Consider the following 18,400-nt stretch of genomic DNA (forward strand, 5'->3'; position numbering starts at 1 on the left):
ATGTCCTTCTCTTCTCCCCCACTGACAGCTGGGGGTCACGGAAGGGCCGAGCGGTGATGTAACAAAGGTATTTCACACTATTCTAATCTAATACCTGCCGCTTCTGTGTAGACTGCAGAGGGGAGGGGCTGAGATCCTCCTCTGACAGCTATGAGAGGAGAAAACAGCAGAGCGGGGAATCAGCTGAGCCCCAAGAGCTGATATAACAAAGGTATTTCACACTATTAGATTACAAAAACACACACTGGACATTATATAAAACACTAATAAAGTGGATGCTAGGATTTTACATACACTTATATTACATAAACTAATATCGGTAATATCGGCAAGTATCGGGGCCGATATCGGTAAAAGTGAATATCTGCCCTCCAATAATCGGCTTTGCCGATAATCGGTTAATACCTACTCTGAATGGTGTAAGGTTATCAGTGGTGTACCCCAAGGTTCAGTGTTGAGACCCTTACTTTTTAATATCTTTATAAATAATATAGGGCCTTTGCAGGTGACACCAAGCTATGCAGTGGAATACCTTCCTTACAGGATGTCTCCAACCTCAATGCACTGTTTCATTCTGGCTATGTGGCAAATGAGGTTTATTGTTGATAAATGTAAAGTTATGCACTTGGGGCTAAGAATATGCATGCATCATACATACTAGGGGGAGTACAACTGGGGGAATCCATAATGGAGAAGGATCTGGGTGTTCTGGTAGATCCTAAGCTGCGGATTCCAAAGCAAGCAAAGTCCTTTCTTGTATTAACAGAGGCATGGACTCTGGAGAGAGATATAACTTTGCCCCTGTACAAATCATTAATAAGACCTCATCTGGAATATGCAGTTCAGTTTTTGGCACCAGTTCTCCAAAAGGATATCGGGAACTGGAGAAAGTGCAGAGAAGGGCAACCAAACTGATATGAGGCTTGGAGGAGCTCAGCTATGAGGAAAGATTAGAGGAACTGAATTTATTCTCTTTTGAGAAGAGGAGATTAAGGGGGGATATGATCAACATGTATAAATAACGCAATAATATAAACTGAGTTATTCACTTTAAGGTCATCACAGAGGACAAGGGGGGACTCTTTACGTCTAGAGGAAAAAAGATTTTGTCTCCAAATACGGAAAGGTTTCTTCACAGTAAGAGCTGTGAAAATGTGGAATAGAGGTGGTTCACTAGATTGCTTTATCAGGGTCCCCTTATACATAAGTCTGCCTTAGGAGTCCCCCCTTACATCAGTCACCCCTTATCAGGGTCTGCTTATACATCAGTCTGCTTTAGCAATCCTCCCTCACATTAGGTTCCCCATTACAGTCATCCCTTATCTGGGTCTCTATTAGAGGCCCCCTCACATCAGAGTAGCTGTCTGCTGGATAAAGTCTTGCAGAGGGCCAGATGCGGCCCGCGGGCCGTACATTGGACCCCTGATGTAATATAGGAACCCTATGTTAACTTATTTGTGAAACTGAAACAATGTTGAGAACCATTCCAGGCACAAACCTCCCTGTCCCGGGGGATCAGGCATTATAATGCTGCCGTCTATGAATACAGCAGAGCCAGCAGATCACACAATGACTGAGGCTGTTGTATACACAGAGATGGTCGCCATGGTAACGTTTCCTGGCGGATGAGGAGTTTCCCCTTCTCCTCCTCCGTCACCAGCCGGCGGCCGGCGCTCTGTGATGACGTAGGGAGTGTTGATTGACGGCTGGATGGAAGCTCGGTGGCTTTAGACATGTCTACCCTGGGGATGGAGGGGAGCGAGGAGGCGCAGAGCCCCGGCGGTGAGCCCCTAACCCTTCCATGGGATCGCTTCTCCTCCTGGCTGCATTGTATCTGTGTGGTGGGCTTCGACCTGGAGCTGGGACAGACAGTGGAGGTGAGAGGGGGCTCTGCAACTTCTTCTGTCACTTCCATTGGGACTGGACCTGTCCTGTGTGATCAGTGCTGGAGGGGGGATGGGGGACTCTGCTGGGGGCAGTCTCCTTGTCTACAGGGGTGATCTTCATCCCCAGAGACCCCAGATTACTAGATGATCCCTACACTGCATAAACCTCTAATAACACAAAGGAAAAAACACTCCACAGCTGACATCAGATGATTCAGGCAGAATTAATGGCAATGATCTTTTCCATTTTGGATAAGTGAAGGTATAACCCCTGTCAGGCTTTTGTTTTTGCTATCTGTATCTCATTGGAGAGATTTCCCTACAGAGCCAAAACAGGAAGTGGGAGGAAATCCCTCTAAATCCAGGGATGTCCCCTAAACTGGTGTCCCCATTGGAAGATTTCCTCTCTCTTCCTGTTCTGGTGACAACCCAAAATTCGAGATTTTCTTTTATTTTCAGTCTTGGTAATAATAGTAAACAGGACAAATAGAGAGGGGAATCTCCTAACAGGGAAACCGAGAGCAATAAAGACCTGGCAGAGGTTTAATCCCTCTCCACCCTGTCCAAAACAAACAAAAAATGTTTTTCCTTTAGTTACACTTAAGCAACTCTTTTTTTCATTTTGGACAGAGTTGAGGATTAGAAATCTATCAGGTTTTTATTGCTCTCTGTGCCCCCATTAGGCATGGGTAGCCAGAGAGCGGTAAAAACAGGTAGTTGAGTTATGGTTTTACGGCCCCCTGACCTGGTCACCTGAAGCCTACAATAAAGCCGGAGGCGATTGTTTGCATGCCGGTGCAGCGATGCTTTGTGTGTTGGTGAGTTGGTAGTCACATATCTGATAAGGCATGGCCCTGAAGTGTCACAATTTACTACAGTCACTTTAACAAATATTTGGACATTATTCTGAAGATCCATAGTATCCCGGTGATATGTTTTGATGTGTCTAGTTGGCAGGGAGCACTACATGTGCGATTCACACTGAAACAGACAAGTCAAACACTTGGCTCACAGTTGCAGCACATTCGTTCCATTGTTAATTGCAGGCATTCAGGAGGTGGCAGGATCGCTTCCTGAACCTCTGACAGCAGCTGGATAGCCACACTTTGTGAAGCACTCCACTGTAGATCGCTTTTCAGAAAAGAATCAAAGGTGAACATAGCCATAAGGAGATTCACCTTCTCTACTTGTCCTGTTTACTGCCATCACTGAGAGTGGAAGAAAATCCCAAAACTTGGGTTGTCACCAGAACAGGAATAGAGGGAAAATCTGCCAATAGTGACACCAGTTCTGGTGACAACCTGAGATGTCCTCACTTTGAAGGGATTTCCTCTTCCTGTTTTGGCTATAGGACAAGACGAGTAATTCCCCCCAATGGGACACAGATGGCAAAAAAACTGTAATAACCGCTAGCAGTAGTCACTGTATTCTCTTGGCGGGGACGGCTTAAAATATCGAGACCCCTCCATAAACAGCAGAAGGGATATATGAGGCAACTCACCCATATATAAGGCTGTTGCTGACCCATTGCTTTTTGTAAGTTAGTCCAGATCTGTATTTCATTGCATGTGTTCTCATTTGATTTAAAGAAGAAAGACTGTTTAGTTGTGGAAATTGGACTGAAGTGATCTGTACAGTGCGTTCTATTCACATGATCTGCTCGTCCTGCTGGATTAGGAACACTTTATTAGCAAATGAGTTAAAAGAATTCCATGTTATATTCTGAGCACAAGTGTTGTCCCTGTGACATGACTGCTAATCGTTGTATCCAGAACAGACCGAGTATTGTTTGTTTTCTTTTGGTTTTCTAATGATGAATTCATTGAATTGCGATGGGTGATGCATAATTCACCAATGCTACAAAGTAGAGAGACGTGATTCTAAGACCCCGTTCACACTGGGGCGACCTGTCAGGTGACCTGGTCGCCTGACAGGTCGCCTGCCATAGAGAAGCTGTGGACCCGTTCTAATAGGAGCAACACAAGTCGCTCCGACTTAGAAAAAGGGTCCGGAGCTTCTTTGGGGCGACCTGGAGCGACCTGCATTGATTTCAATGTTATGAAGTCCATGCCGGCCGCTCCGAGGTCGTGGTGCGAGCAGCGCGCCGCAACCTGTGAGGTCGCCCCGGCAAGTCGGATCGCCCCAGTGTGAACGGGGTCTAAAAAGTTAAATGCCATTATAAATATATCCACATTGTCAAAATGATGCATGCAAGTGGAAGGTGCGCTTCCCTGATCGTCTCCCACCACCCAAACAAATAAGCTGTAAATAAAGCATTAAAGGAGAAGTAGGGCTAAATCTTTTTTGGCCATACTTCCCCTGTAGGTCACAGAAGTAAAGTTTGTTCTGCACGCCTGTGACCCGTTTTAAGCTGCCCAGGGGCCAAATTCCGCTGTTGGCACTGAGCCGGTCTTGTCTCAAAAAAGATCCAAACCATATATCCATATAGCTCGGGATCCACCCAGATACCTGGACCGGCATCTGGCTCAAGCCCCGTACACACGCAACGATTATCGGCCGACCGATCGTCCGTCTTTTATCCAGAGTGGTGTTTTGTTGGTTGGAATGTGCCTAGACTGCACACAAATTTTCTCGTCCAACAAACTTCTACTTCAGAAGTGATGTCATGTGTTGGTTTGCTTTGTGCTCTTTCTTCTGAGCATGCCCAGTCTTGCTCATCAGATTTTTCCCTGTCAAAATCTGTACTGACTGCACGAAAATCGGCCGTTGTGTTGACGGCCAACAAAAATTTTATAGTCTGCACACCAGATTTTTTTCGGCCAAAAAGTCGGAGTTGGTTGTCGGAAGCATCATACTAACAAGCCGAAAATCGGCAGATCGGACGTTGGCCGAAAATTCCCGGCTAATAATCGATGCGTGTGTACGAGGCTTTAGCCTCTCAACAATCCTCTTAGAGCCAGACCCTCCCAACCCCTCCACAGCCCAGCGCTCCAGTGAGAGCTGGAGGGGCAGAGCAGACAGCTGCTGACTGACAGTCCACGGCTCTCTGCTCAGAGTGGAGGGGGAAACTGAGTGATCAGTAGTGTTTGATTGCTCAGTTCTCACTGCAGAACTGGCAGGAGACCGTTGCGGCATTTTATCGATGCTGCATCCACCTAGGTGAGTATACAGGTCCTTCTCAAAAAATTAGCATATTGTGATAAAGTTCATTATTTTCTGTAATGTACTGATAAACATTAGACTTTCATATATTTTAGATTCATTACACACAACTGAAGTAGTGCAAGCCTTTTATTGTTTTAATATTGATGATTTTTGGCATACAGCTCATGAAAAACCAAAATTCCTATCTCAAAAAATTAGCATATTTCATCCGACCAATAAAAAGTGTTTTTAATACAAAAAAAGTAAACCTTCAAATAATTATGTTCAGTTATGCACTCAATACTTGGTCGGGAATCCTTTTGCAGAAATGACTGCTTCAATGTGGCGGGGCATGGAGGCAATCAGCCTGTGGCACTGCTGAGGTGTTATGGAGGCCCAGGATGCTTCGATAGCGGCCTTGAGCTCATCCAGAGTGTTGGGTCTGGCGTCTCTCAACTTTCTCTTCACAACATCCCACAGATTCTCTGTGGGGTTCAGGTCAGGAGAGTTGGCAGGCCAATTGAGCACAGTAATACCATGGTCCTTAAACCATTTACCAGTGGTTTTGGCACTGTGAGCAGGCGCCAGGTCGTGCTGAAAAATGAAATCTTCATCTCCATAAAGCTTTTCAGCAGATGGAAGCATGAAGTGCTCCAAAATCTCCTGATAGCTAGCTGCATTGACCCTGCCCTTGATAAAACACAGTGGACCAACACCAGCAGCTTACATGGCACCCCAGACCATCACTGACTGTGGGTACTTGACACTGGACTTCAGGCATTTTGGCATTTCCCTCTCCCCAGTCTTCCTCCAGACTCTGGCACCTTGATTTCCGAATGACATGCAAAATTTGCTTTCATCCGAAAAAAGTACTTTGGACCACTGAGCAACAGTCCAGTGCTGCTTCTCTGTAGCCCAGGTCAGGCGCTTCTGCCGCTGTTTCTGGTTCAAAAGTGGCTTGACCTGGGGAATGCGGAACCTGTAGCCCATTTCCTGCACACGCCTGTACACGGTGGCTCTAGATGTTTCTACTCCAGACTCAGTCCACTGCTTCCGCAGGTCCCCCAAGGTCTGGAATCGGTCCTTCTCCACAATCTTCCTCAGGGTCCGGTCACCTCTTCTCGTTGTGCAGCGTTTTCTGCCACACTTTTTCCTTCCCACAGACTTCCCACTGAGGTGCCTTGATACAGCACTCTGGGAACAGCCTATTCATTCAGAAATTTCTTTCTGTGTCTTACCCTCTTGCTTGAGGGTGTCAATGATGGCCTTCTGGACAGCAGTCAGGTCGGCAGTCTTACCCATGATTGCGGTTTTGAGTAATGAACCAGGCTGGGGGTTTTTAAAAGCCTCAGGAATCTTTTGCAGGTGTTTAGAGTTAATTAGTTGATTCAGATGATTAGGTTAATAGCTCGTTTAGAGAACCTTTTCATGATATGCTAATTTTTTGATATAGGAATTTTGGTTTTTCATGAGCTGTATGCCAAAATCATCAATATTAAAACAATAAAAGGCTTGCACTACTTCAGTTGTGTGTAATGAATCTAAAATATATGAAAGTCTAATGTTTATCAGTACATTACAGAAAATAATGAACTTTATCACAATATGCTAATTTTTTGAGAAGGACCTGTAAATGTTTTTTTTTTTTTTTGTATCTCCATACTTCTCTTTTATGAGAAATAACTTTAAAAACTACTCACCTCGGTCCTGACTTCAGCAGGACAGATGTTACTGCTCCTCACTGCTGCCTCCTGGCCACTGAAAATCCTGAGAAAATGCACTCCTGCATTGGCTGGGATGCATTATTATTGCAGGATTTCAAGCGTGCAGCTATCCCAGGAGGCAATGGGGAAGCACTATGAGGTCTCCCACAGGTGTCAAAGGCTGGTGCCAAGGTGAATTTTTTGTCTTGTTTTATTATTTATTTTTTTATATTAAATCTTTAATTTTAAAAAAAGTGTTTTTTTTTAATTGCCAATTTTGTTTGGGTGACAGGGGGCTGGGAGGGAAGCTAGGGAGATTTGCCGTCATTTCCTGTCTCAGTGACACAAAACGAGGTGAAATCTCCCCAGTGGAGACCTGTACAGCAATAAAAACCTGATGGAGGTTCTTGCTATCCTATTTTATTAGAGACAAGTTGAGTGAAGTTCATATAGATCTTTCCATCTTTGATGCTAACCGTTAAAACCTGGCAGAGGTTCTAGAAAAGTAGTGGTGAAATCTGGTTAAGTTGCATTCCTGCACATTACACTACGGTATGTTTTTTTTGGCTGCCGGCCTAGAATAAGCATCTAAAGTTGACCATAAAGGGATTGACTTTCAGATAGTTCAGCAGGGATCGGTTGAATTTCAATCAGTGTTTGGCTGTCCCTGCTTGATGGGAATCGATCGTTGGATTGACAAGTTACTAAACTTTTGTCTATTATTGGTTGCAGCCTTTGATCAGTTTTTTTCTGACATCACCATGTTCTGCCGTCAGAATACAATGTCCTGGTGGGGACATATAATCTAAAGCAATGCATATGTTGGAAGTTTTGATGTGTTTGATCAGCAGATAACCAATCCACGTTGTGAGATAACATCTGAGATATCACAAGGGAAATATCACACTTTGTTCAGCTGTAATTTGTATCTGAGATGAATGGCTTCAGGGTTAATGTAAAAACCAAAAGTCAACAAATTGTATAATTCCAGTGATTGTAGTAATTACATTTTATGGCGCCATTCACACCTAGGTGTTTTGAATTGCGGGTGGAATCGAGGCAAAATGCAGAATGTGTTTGTGCTGCCATTACTTGTTAATAGCACCCCAATCGGGGTGTGATTTTGCAGCGCGATAAATTGCAGTAAAATTGCAATGTGCAATGCTGTCCCCCAAAAGTAGCTCCTGCTCCATTTTTGAGGCTCAATTCACACCTAGGCATTCCGGAATCGCAGGCAGAGTTTAGGGATTCCAGAATCACAGCAAAAGGCGGGAAGCATTTGCAATGCCATTACTTCTTTGCGGCAGTTCCGCCCGTGATTCAAATCGTCTAGGTATAAATTAGGCTCCTTTCACACGGTCTGCTCCGTCGGCGGACTCCGTGCTGCTCAGCGGGGGATCGATACACTGATCCCCCGCTGAGCAGACAGGTGACAGTTCCCTCTGCGCTCTGTGTGCGGAGAGGGAGGTGTCAGAGCCCCGCTGTGCTATATGGGGAATCGGATGAGAGCGGATCGCTTGTCCGCTCTCATCCGATCCCATCCGATCCCCTGGACGGATGGAAAATAGGGTTTCACGGACAGGATCAGATGCGGATGGCAGTGGGTGTCAGGGGACATGTCTCCGCTGACATCGCTGCCCCATAGGGATGCATGGAGGATCCGATCAGATCCACCTAAAAAACTGACAGGCGGATCTGATCGGATCGTTCGTGTGAAAGGACCCTAAGGCATAAAAGCATATTGTTTTAAATTTTACATTTTTCCCACCTGTCAACATGAACCAGAAATGTAACAAAATAACTCTTTTTACCTCCTTGTTTTTTTATTGAGGCCCTGGCTAATATGCAGACCAGTCTTTTCCTTTGTTCCCCATTATGTCCAACCCTGTTCTCTATGATGAGGGTCTCTAAACTTTCTAAACTTGCTGAACAACGGGATGGTTTACTTCAGACTTTAGGGGGGCTGGAGTAGCAAGTGGAAATGGAAAATGCCCCGGTAGCAAAGTAAAAAAAATTATATAGTGCCCCAAAATTGGTATTAGTGGGAGGAATAGTGTCCCATCATTGGTATTAGTGGGAGGAATAGTGCCCCATCATTGGTATTAGTGGGAGGAATAGTGCCCCATCATTGGTATAAGTGGGAGGAATAGTGCCCCATCATTGGTATTAGTGGGAGGAATAGTGCCCCATCATTGGTATTAGTGGGAGGAATAGTGCCCCATCATTGGTATAAGTGGGAGGAATAGTGCTCCATCATTGGTATTAGTGGGAGGAATAGTGCTCCATCATTGGTATTAGTGGGAGGAATAGTGCCCCATCATTGGTATTAGTGGGAGGAATAGTGCCCCATCATTGGTGTCAGTGGGAGGAATAGTGCCCCATCATTGGTATTAGTGGGAGGAATAGTGCCCCATCATTGGTATTAGTGGGAGGAATGATGCCCTTTTGCTGGAGTCAGTGGGAGAAATAGTGCCCCATCATTGGTATAAGTGGGAGGAATAGTGCTCCATCATTGGTATTAGTGGGAGGAATAGTGCCCCATCATTGGTATAAGTGGGAGGAATAGTGCTCCATCATTGGTATTAGTGGGAGGAATAGTGCTCCATCATTTGTATTAGTGGGAGGAATAGTGCTCCATCATTGGTATTAGTGGGAGGAATAGTGCTCCATCATTGGTATTAGTGGGAGGAATAGTGCCCCATCATTGGTATTAGTGGGAGGAATAGTGCCCCATCATTGGTATTAGTTGGAGGAATAGTGCCCCATCATTGGTGTCAGTGGGAGGAATAGTGCCCCATCATTGGTGTCAGTGGGAGGAATAGTGCCCCATCATTGGTATTAGTGGGAGGAATAGTGCCCCATCATTGGTATTAGTGGGAGGAATGATGCCCTTTTGCTGGAGTCAGTGGGAGAAATGGTGCCCCATCATTGGTATAAGTGGGAGGAATAGTGCTCCATCATTGGTATTAGTGGGAGGAATAGTGCCCCATCATTGGTATAAGTGGGAGGAATAGTGCTCCATCATTGGTATTAGTGGGAGGAATAGTGCTCCATCATTTGTATTAGTGGGAGGAATAGTGCTCCATCATTGGTATTAGTGGGAGGAATAGTGCCCCATCATTGGTATTAGTGGGAGGAATAGTGCCCCATCATTGGTATTAGTTGGAGGAATAGTGCCCCATCATTGGTGTCAGTGGGAGGAATAGTGCCCCATCATTGGTGTCAGTGGGAGGAATAGTGCCCCATCATTGGTGTCAGTGGGGAGGAATAGTGCCCCATCATTGGTGTCAGTGGGGAGGAATAGTGCCCCATCATTGGTATTAGTGGGAGGAATAGTGCCCCATCATTGGTATTAGTGGGAGGAATGATGCCCTTTTGCTGGAGTCAGTGGGAGAAATAGTGTTCCATCATTGGTGTTAGTGTAAGGAAAAATGCACCATTGTTGGTGTCTGTCAGAGGAATGGTTCCCCACTGTTAGTGTCAGTGGAAGGAATGGTGTCAAAGGCCGAATAAGGGCCAGCAAAGGGCCTCTGTTTGGAGACCACTGCTCAATGACATGCTGATTGACACCACAGCTCGTACATTAGAAAATATAAGCTTAACTTACATCATGGGAGCTTCGTTTTTTTTTTTTTTTTTTTTTTTTAAACTTGTTCAGACTTATTCGGGTTTAATAAATGCTGTGAATGAAGCATTGCTAGATGAGCAAGTGAACTTGTAAAAAGTAGTCCAAAGCTACCTCTATACCATCTGGTGACCTGAAAGCATCTAATATAGATCTTGCTTTTAACATTATGGTTGTTTATGTTGTAGAAACTGGAAACCATAATTCCAATACAGTTCTGTTGGAGTGGAATAGACCTACTTTATATGTTGCCATTTTGAATGATTGGGCTCCATGTACACTAGATGCTTAAAAACTGCTAGAAAAATTCTGGATAGAAAACACTAATATTTTGTGTTTTTTTTGCCAGCATTTTTGCAGTGTTTAGAAGTGTTTTTCAAAAGTGTTTAGGAGCAGACGGCAGCCGCCGACGTCCTTCACAACCAGTGAATAGCTGGTTAAAATACAAAAAAAGCTGCGCTAAAAAATATTAACCAGAGGGACAATTAGAAGTATAGTAAAAACTCCAAATTATATTAAAGTTCATAAATTATGATTAAAAGTCCAGTGAATTGATATGAAAAAGTTTGTAAATTAAAAAATGAGTTACAAAAATATTTTAAGTGACAAAAAATTCTGTGACAAAAGTTCTTACCCTACCGACTTGTGTATCCGCCACCACACACAATGGCCGCTTATCAGAAGGATAGACCCTACAGGTTCAAACACACCAAAAATAACTCTCCTCTGTACTCATAAAGATGACTCAATTTCTCATTGAATAACCAAGCAAAAAAGGAGAAGGAGGACCAAAGAAGAACCAGATCCACCATAAACCCTCCAATCCGTTCTTTATATATCGGTCCGCTCAAAAGTAGGTAAGCCACATAGAAAGTAAATGAACAGCTCCATAGTGTAAAACCTTAGAAGTTTATTATGAAAAGTATTGCACTTACATTCAAAGTAAATTTCAGGCAAATATAAAAAGCAGCTGGTCGGCTAACCATGCTAATCCCCATCCTTCCAGATCCTAGTTGTGTATGGTGACGTCAGCATGTCACGTCCCGATGTGTTTCGTCATACGTGACGTCATCTAGGGGCATGGGCAGCATGCTGACTCACCAGATTAAATAATATAACAACCGAAAGTAACCACGCCTCAATCTGAACTGCGGGACTTCACAAGTGAAGGTGCCATCTTGGATATGGGAATCAATGCCCTCAATAATAATACCTCTAAAAACTAATCAGATTAAGTTTAATTTTGTACAGATATTTAAATCCATCTACATTAAAAACAAACAAGTTTTAGGAAAAAAGGGAGAAAAAGAAGAGGGAACCAAAAATAAAAAATAAAAAACTTTGTGTTGGTGTAACTCATAACCATTCGCTGGTAAATTAGCTATCCACAATATAAATAAAAAAAATTTATAAAAAAACCAACAATCCTTACCAAGTTAAATAATTAAAATACATTTGGTCAATAAATCATTGCTATACCCAAATCTTTAAGGTGTTGTATTAAAGGGGATTGAAGGAGGAAAATTAAAAAGAAAATTAAACAGATCATTGGGAACCTCCCCTTCAAAAGTCACGAGGTTCAGATCAGGTTCACAAAAATTGCATTGAGTAATATAAAGACCCCCCCCCCCCCTTAAAAAAAAATTACCTCTAATTAAGAATTATCAATAAAGGCGTTTACATCAATAACTACATTGAGTCCAAAGGGGGCATACGTGTTAATCTTATGGACCCAGGCCATCTCTAATCTAGAAAGACCCCTCACTAAAGACCCACCCCGCCAGGGGAGGGAGGGGGCTATATTTATCTATTCCCAAAAAATATGGTATTCTGGGGATCTTTGTTGTGTACTAAATGGTAATGTTTTGAGACAGAATGCTGCTTAAACCCCTTCCTGAAATTGCTAATGTGTTCATTTAACCTAACCTGTAGGGGGTATTTAGTTCTGCCAATATACTGAAATCCACAAGAGCATTGTAAGTAATGAAGGGCTTGATTTTAAAAGTACCTGCCATACTAGTTGAGAGGAACTCCTCAGTCCTCCTCTGTCTGCATCCATTTAGTAGACACACTTGACTTCTTCTGCATGATAATATCCCATAAGGTATTGAAAAAAAAAACTTGCTTTTTGTGTAGGGGGAATTTATAATATTTGGAGCAATGGTTGTTAAAGACCAGCCCGGCTGCCTGCCGCGTCCTTAACAGATGACTCATCAGCTGTCAGTGGGGCTCATGAGATCTGGGATCAAAAAGACCTCAGATCTCACATCTACACCTAAATAACTTTTTTTTTTTTTTTTTTCTGTAAGAAAAAAAATGGGCCCTTTAAGGCCGTTGGGAGGAAGCGACATATGACGTTGCTCTCGTCCTCCAAGCGAGTCTAGAGTCGAGTGGGGGCCAGCTTGCCCTCACTTGACTTCCTGCCTTGGACTCCATCAGACCGGATCGTTTTCCCCGCTACTGATGGCTCTGGTAAGTGGGGAAAATACATGGGAACTCCCGGGAGGGGGGTCGGCACCTCTCCCGTCCCCATAAAAGTAATCTCGCGATTAATCCGCTGCTGGGACTACTTTTACGTTAAAGAGGTTGTAAACCTCCCAAAAATATTGAAACCCCCCCCCCGAAAACCCTGTAAGACAAAGGCATAATGAGCTAGTATGCATCGCATACTAGCTCATTATGAAATACTTATCTTGGAACGAAGCCCCCCACAGTGCTGGCCGTTCAGCAGGACACGGCCAACTTGTCCGGCCGTCCTGCTTCCTTGTTCGCTTCCTCCAGGCCATCTGATTGGCCGGAGGCACGATGACCTCACCGTTTACGGCACAGGGCTCTGAAGGAACGGCACAGGTGACCGTTCCTTCTGAGCACATGTGCCGATGACGTCACTGGCTGCGTTTAAAAGTAAATATCTCCTAAACTGTCCATGTTTAGGAGATATTTACAGTACCTATAGGTAAGCCTTATTAAAGGCTTACCTATAGGTACAAGTTCTAAGCGAGGGTTTACAACCTCTTTAAAGCGGACCGCCCACTGTTTAAAAAAAAAATAGATAGCTGTCATAACTCCGGTATTTAACGTCAAAGTACCAACGTAAAACTGCAGCGGGCGGTCCATAAGCGGCTAATGTCTATGCTCACTGGGCTTTAAAAAAGGCATTTCTTTTGGCAGAAAAAAGATCTTGCATAGATTGTTTTTGCACACACATTTAGGCAACGTTTAATGTTTATTTTTTTTTTTTTTTATGCTAGAAAACTCCAAGAAACGCAATCCAGAAGGGTTTTTTTTTTTTTTTGTCTCTAAACATCCTTATGTGTACAGTATTTTACAGGCAGAAAGAAAAAAAAAAAACCTGTAGAAGCAGCAGTTTTTAAGCCCAGTGTGCATGGACCCTTAGGGTCCTTTCACATGGGATTTCGACCTGGCAGACTATTTTGCTCAGCGGGGATCGATCCGCCGATCCCCGCTGAGCAGGCGGATGACAGGTCCGTCTCCGCTTACTTTGCAGAGACAGACCTGTCAGATCCCCACTCTCCTCTATGGGAGATCTGATGAAAGCGGACCCCCTGTCTGTTTTCATCCGATCCTATCTGATCTGATTCTCCAGACGGATGAAAAATAGGGTTCCCATCCATCTGGATTTCACGGACAGGATCAGATCAGATAGCAGCGGGTGTCAGCGGAGATGTCACTGCTGACATCTGCTGCTCCATAGAGGTGCTTTGAGCATCCGATCAGGTACGCCTGAAAAACTGACAGGCGGACCTAATCAGAAAGCCCATGTGAAAGGGCCCTTAAGGCTGTCTTTTTATAATGACATTTATTTTATTTATTTCTAAGTTTTTGCTACTATTTAGTTAGGTCTTGCTATTTAATTTCTTAAAGAAAAAAGTATCCAAACTTTGGTTATCTTTGATTTTTTTCATGTTTTGGTAGTTCTTCACCTCTCGAAGGTTGCCTACCTCTAAATGAATGGCTTGTTTTCTGTCTGCTCAGTGGCGCTTTCATGTTATGTAAAGTGGGACATATTTGGCAATAACTGCTTTTTTTAAATAAAATGTGTGCAGTGCTGATAAATGATACGTTTAGTGCTGCAACAGATAAGTCCAAGCAAAGAAGATAAACCATCAGGTAGTGATCAAAAGTGTAGTAGCATGAATCATTAAACATAAAGTCCAAATAGTGAGCCAAAATAAAAATGAACAGTCAAAACACAGGTGGGTCATCCACTGTATCTGAAAGACTCCTCCAATGATAAATGTGGAGTGTCAAAACACTCACCAGATAATAACCAAGAAACGGCAGTGAGAACTAAAGGCAACTCACCCCATGCGTTGTCAGATGTTCTTTCACAGTGATCTCCCTCCACCAATCTATGCACTTACCAGAAGATGAAAAAAGATGAGCCTTGTACTGCTGTTAAGCGGTATGATGTACAGTGCATCTGGAAAGTTTTCACAGGGCTTCGCTTTGTCCACATTTTATGTTACAGCCTTATTCCAAAATTGAATAAATTGGTTATTTTCCTCAAAATTCTACAAAAAATACCCCATAATGACAATGTGAAAGAAGTTTGTTTGAAATCCGTGCAAATTTATTAAAAATCGAAAACGAACAAAAAAAAATATCACATGTACATAGGTATTCACAGCCTTTGCTCAATACTTTGTTGAAGCACCTTTGGTTCCAATTACAGCCTCAAGTCTTTTTGAATTTGGTGCTACAAGCTTGGCATACCTATTTTTGGGCCGTTTCTCCTTTTCTTCTTTGCAGAACCTCTCCAACTCCATCTGGTTGGATGGGGAGCGTCAGTGCACAGCCATTTTCAGATCTCTCTAGAGATGTTTAATCGGCTTTAAGTCTGGGCTTTGGCTGGGCCACTCAAGGACATTCACAGAGTAGCCACTCTTTTGGTCTGTTATCTTGGCTGTGTGCTTAGGGTGGTTGTCCTGTTGGAAGATGCACCTTCGCCCCAGTCTGGGGTTCAGAGAACTCTGGAGCAGGTTTTCATCAAGGATGTTTCTGTACATTACTGCATTCATCTTTCTTTCGATCCTGACTAGTCTCCCAGTTCCTGCCTCTGAAAAACATTCCCACAGCATGAGGCTGCCACCACCATGCTTCACTATAGGGATAGTATTGGCCAGTTGTTGAGCAGTGCCTGGTTTCCTCCAGACATGACGCTTGCCATTCAGGCCAAAGAGTTCAATCTTTGTTAAATCAGACCAGAGAATTTTGTTTCTCATGGTCTGAGAGTTCTTCAGGTGCCTTTTGGCAAACTCCAGGTGGGCTGTTATGTGCCTTTTACTGATTCTGGTCATTCTGGCCACTCTACCATACAGGCCTGATTGGTGGAGTACTGCAGAGATGGTTGTTCTTCTGGAAGGTTCGCCTCTCTCCACAGAGAAATGCTGGAGCTCTGTCAAAGTGACCATCCGTTTCTTGGTCATCTACCTGTCTAAGGTTCTTCTCCCCCGATCGCTCAGTTTGGCCGGGCGGCCCGCTCAAGGAACAGTCCTGGTGGTTCCAGACTTCTTCTATTTACAGATGGAGACCACTGTGCTCATTGGGACCTTCAATGCTACAGAAATGTTTCTGTACCCTTCCTCTGATCTTTGCCTCGATACAATCCTGTCTTAGAGGTCTACAGAGAATTCTTTGGATTTCATGGCTTAGTTTGTGCTCTGACATGCACTGTTAACTTTGGGACCTTATATAGACAGGTGTGTGCCTTTCCAATCATCCGAATTTTACCACAGGTGGACTACAATCAAGAACCATCTCATGGATAATCAGTGGAAACAGGATGCACCTGAGCTCAATTTTGAGTGTCATGGCAGAGGCTGGGAATACTTATGTACATGTGATTTTTTTTTCGTGTTTTTATTTTTAATAAATTTGCAAAGATTTTAAACAAACTTCCTTTCCCATTGTCATTCTGGGGAATTGTTTGTAGAATTTTGAGGAAAATATTGAATATAATCCATTTTGGAATAAGGCTGTAACATAACAAAATGTGGAAAAAGTCAGGCACTGTGAATACTTTCCCAGTGTACTGTAGTTTGCTGTATTGGTTCTGTGGTCACTTCCCATGCGATGTGTGCTGTGTAAAGAAGCTCACCAACAGGAACCATAGTAGTGCTTATATAGTGTAGTGTTTTATTAGGTAAAATAATGGTACATGTACATATAAATAACGACGACGTGTAGGCCCCTCCCGACACGCTTCGTACTCCAATACGTCAAGGGATCTGCCTATCCTGGCGGCAATGACCTCACTGTGTAGACCCCTGCTGACGCGCTTCGTGCTTTAACACGTCGTCAAGGGATCTGCCTATCCGTGTGGTAGGTGCGGCGGTTCTTTCTGTGACTTTTTATGGCCATTTTTTTTACCACTATGTACATGTACCAATATTTTACCTAATAAATACTACACTATATGAGCACTACTTTGGCTCCTGTTGGTGAGATTCTTTATGTCAGCAGCAACTTTTCTGGCTCTGAGGAAGGGGTCTCGCCCCTGAAACGCGTCAACCCAGCCACAGCAGCCCCATCTGGCATACTGCATGCCATTCAGCTTCGTGTGGGACCTTGACTACCTTGGAGATTGTATGTACAATATGTTGATGTGTGTACATTCACACCTGCTTTGTGAGTATATTGCATACTTTTTAATAATAAATGGTTTTAGTGGTAATGCACTAGGTCAGTGCGCCCCTTTTCTTTGGTCTTTTTCCCGGTGAGATTCTTTACACAGTGCACATCGCATGGGAAGTGACCGCAGAAGCAATGCAGTTAACTACATCTCCACCATACTGCTTAACAGCAGTACAAGGCTCATCTTTTTTCATCTTCTGGTGAGTGCATAGATTGGTGGAGGGAGATCACTGTGAAGGAGCATCTGAAAACACTTGGGGTGTATTGCCTTTTGTTCTCACTGCCATTTCATGGTTGTTATTTGGTGAGTGTTTTGACACTCCACGTTTATCATTGGAGGAGTCTTTCAGATACAGTGAATAATCCAGCTGTTATTTGACTGTTAATTTTTATCTTGGCTCACTGTCAGGGATACAGCCGTACTGGCATTTCTGCCAGTACAAGTCATGGACGCTCCTGGCTCAATCGACACAGCCCTCTGCTGGCCCGTCAGGGAAATGACCGTAGGAGAACTGGCAACATTGCCAGAAATAGCAATGGTCGTTCAAGCCTCAATTGACACTGCCCTCTGCTGGCCTATAAAAGGTGGCTATAGGAGCAGACTCATTGCTGGATTATCTCTCCGCTTCCTGTGATCTTGTGCTTCCTGTTTCCTGTTTGGACTTCCTGTTGTGACCCGGCTTGTTTCTGAACCATCTGATCTCCTCCTGGTGTTTGACCCTCGGCTTGCCTCTCGGACTTTGCTCTTGCTACTACCTGCCTGTTTTCCCAGTGTATGACCCCGGCTTGCCTAAGGACTCTGTTTCTGCCTGCTCACCTGTGTATGACCCCGGCTCGTCCCTGCTCTGCTACTTACCTTGCTCTTGGACTGATCACCGGTGTTTGACCCTCGGCCTGGCTTTTACTACTCTTCTAGTTGCCTGCCTTACCCAGAGTTCCTGAAATCATCTGGTGTTCACCACAGGCGACCTGTGCTACTTGGGACACTTCACCTCCTGTACCACTTCCAGGGGTGACTCGCACTGAGCTGCAAGGGAAGCCCTCTCTGCACTTCGGCCTCCATCCAGATTGTGACACTCACTATTTGGACTTTATCTTTAAAGTGATTCATTCTACACTTTTGATCACTACCTGATGGTTTAGAGCACATTCACACTGCCGCGACTTGTGAGGCGACATGTGTGCCCTCAAGTCGCCCCAAGTCGCTTGACATAGCAAAAGCAATGTTAATCAATGAGTGCCGTCTTAATTGGCACTACTGAAGTCGCTCCGACTTCTGAAAAGGGTCCTGTACTACTTTGAGGCGACTTGTGATCCGACTTGTCCCATAGACTTCAATGGGAGTCGCCTCCTTTATCTTATTTGAAGCGACTTGTGATCCGACTTTCCATTAAAATGGTCCTGAACAAGAAAAAAAGATAGTT

At 44.0% G+C, this 18,400-nt stretch overlaps 1 protein-coding gene across 1 annotated transcript in view; it reads left to right on the forward strand.

The window, feature by feature from the left end:
- The first annotated feature begins 1,694 nt into the window (after positions 1 to 1,694).
- Positions 1,695 to 18,400, forward strand: part of DENND6A (DENN domain containing 6A) — a 121,887-nt gene continuing 105,181 nt past the window's right edge. Inside the window, exon 1 of the mRNA XM_082265514.1 lies at positions 1,695 to 1,877. Coding sequence (XP_082121640.1) covers positions 1,734 to 1,877 — 144 coding nt within the window. The 5' untranslated portion in view covers positions 1,695 to 1,733. The remainder of the gene's footprint in view (positions 1,878 to 18,400) is intronic.

This window comes from Pelophylax lessonae, assembly GCF_965119305.1.
Source record: "Pelophylax lessonae genome assembly, chromosome: 8".
Taxonomy (NCBI): domain Eukaryota; kingdom Metazoa; phylum Chordata; class Amphibia; order Anura; family Ranidae; genus Pelophylax; species Pelophylax lessonae.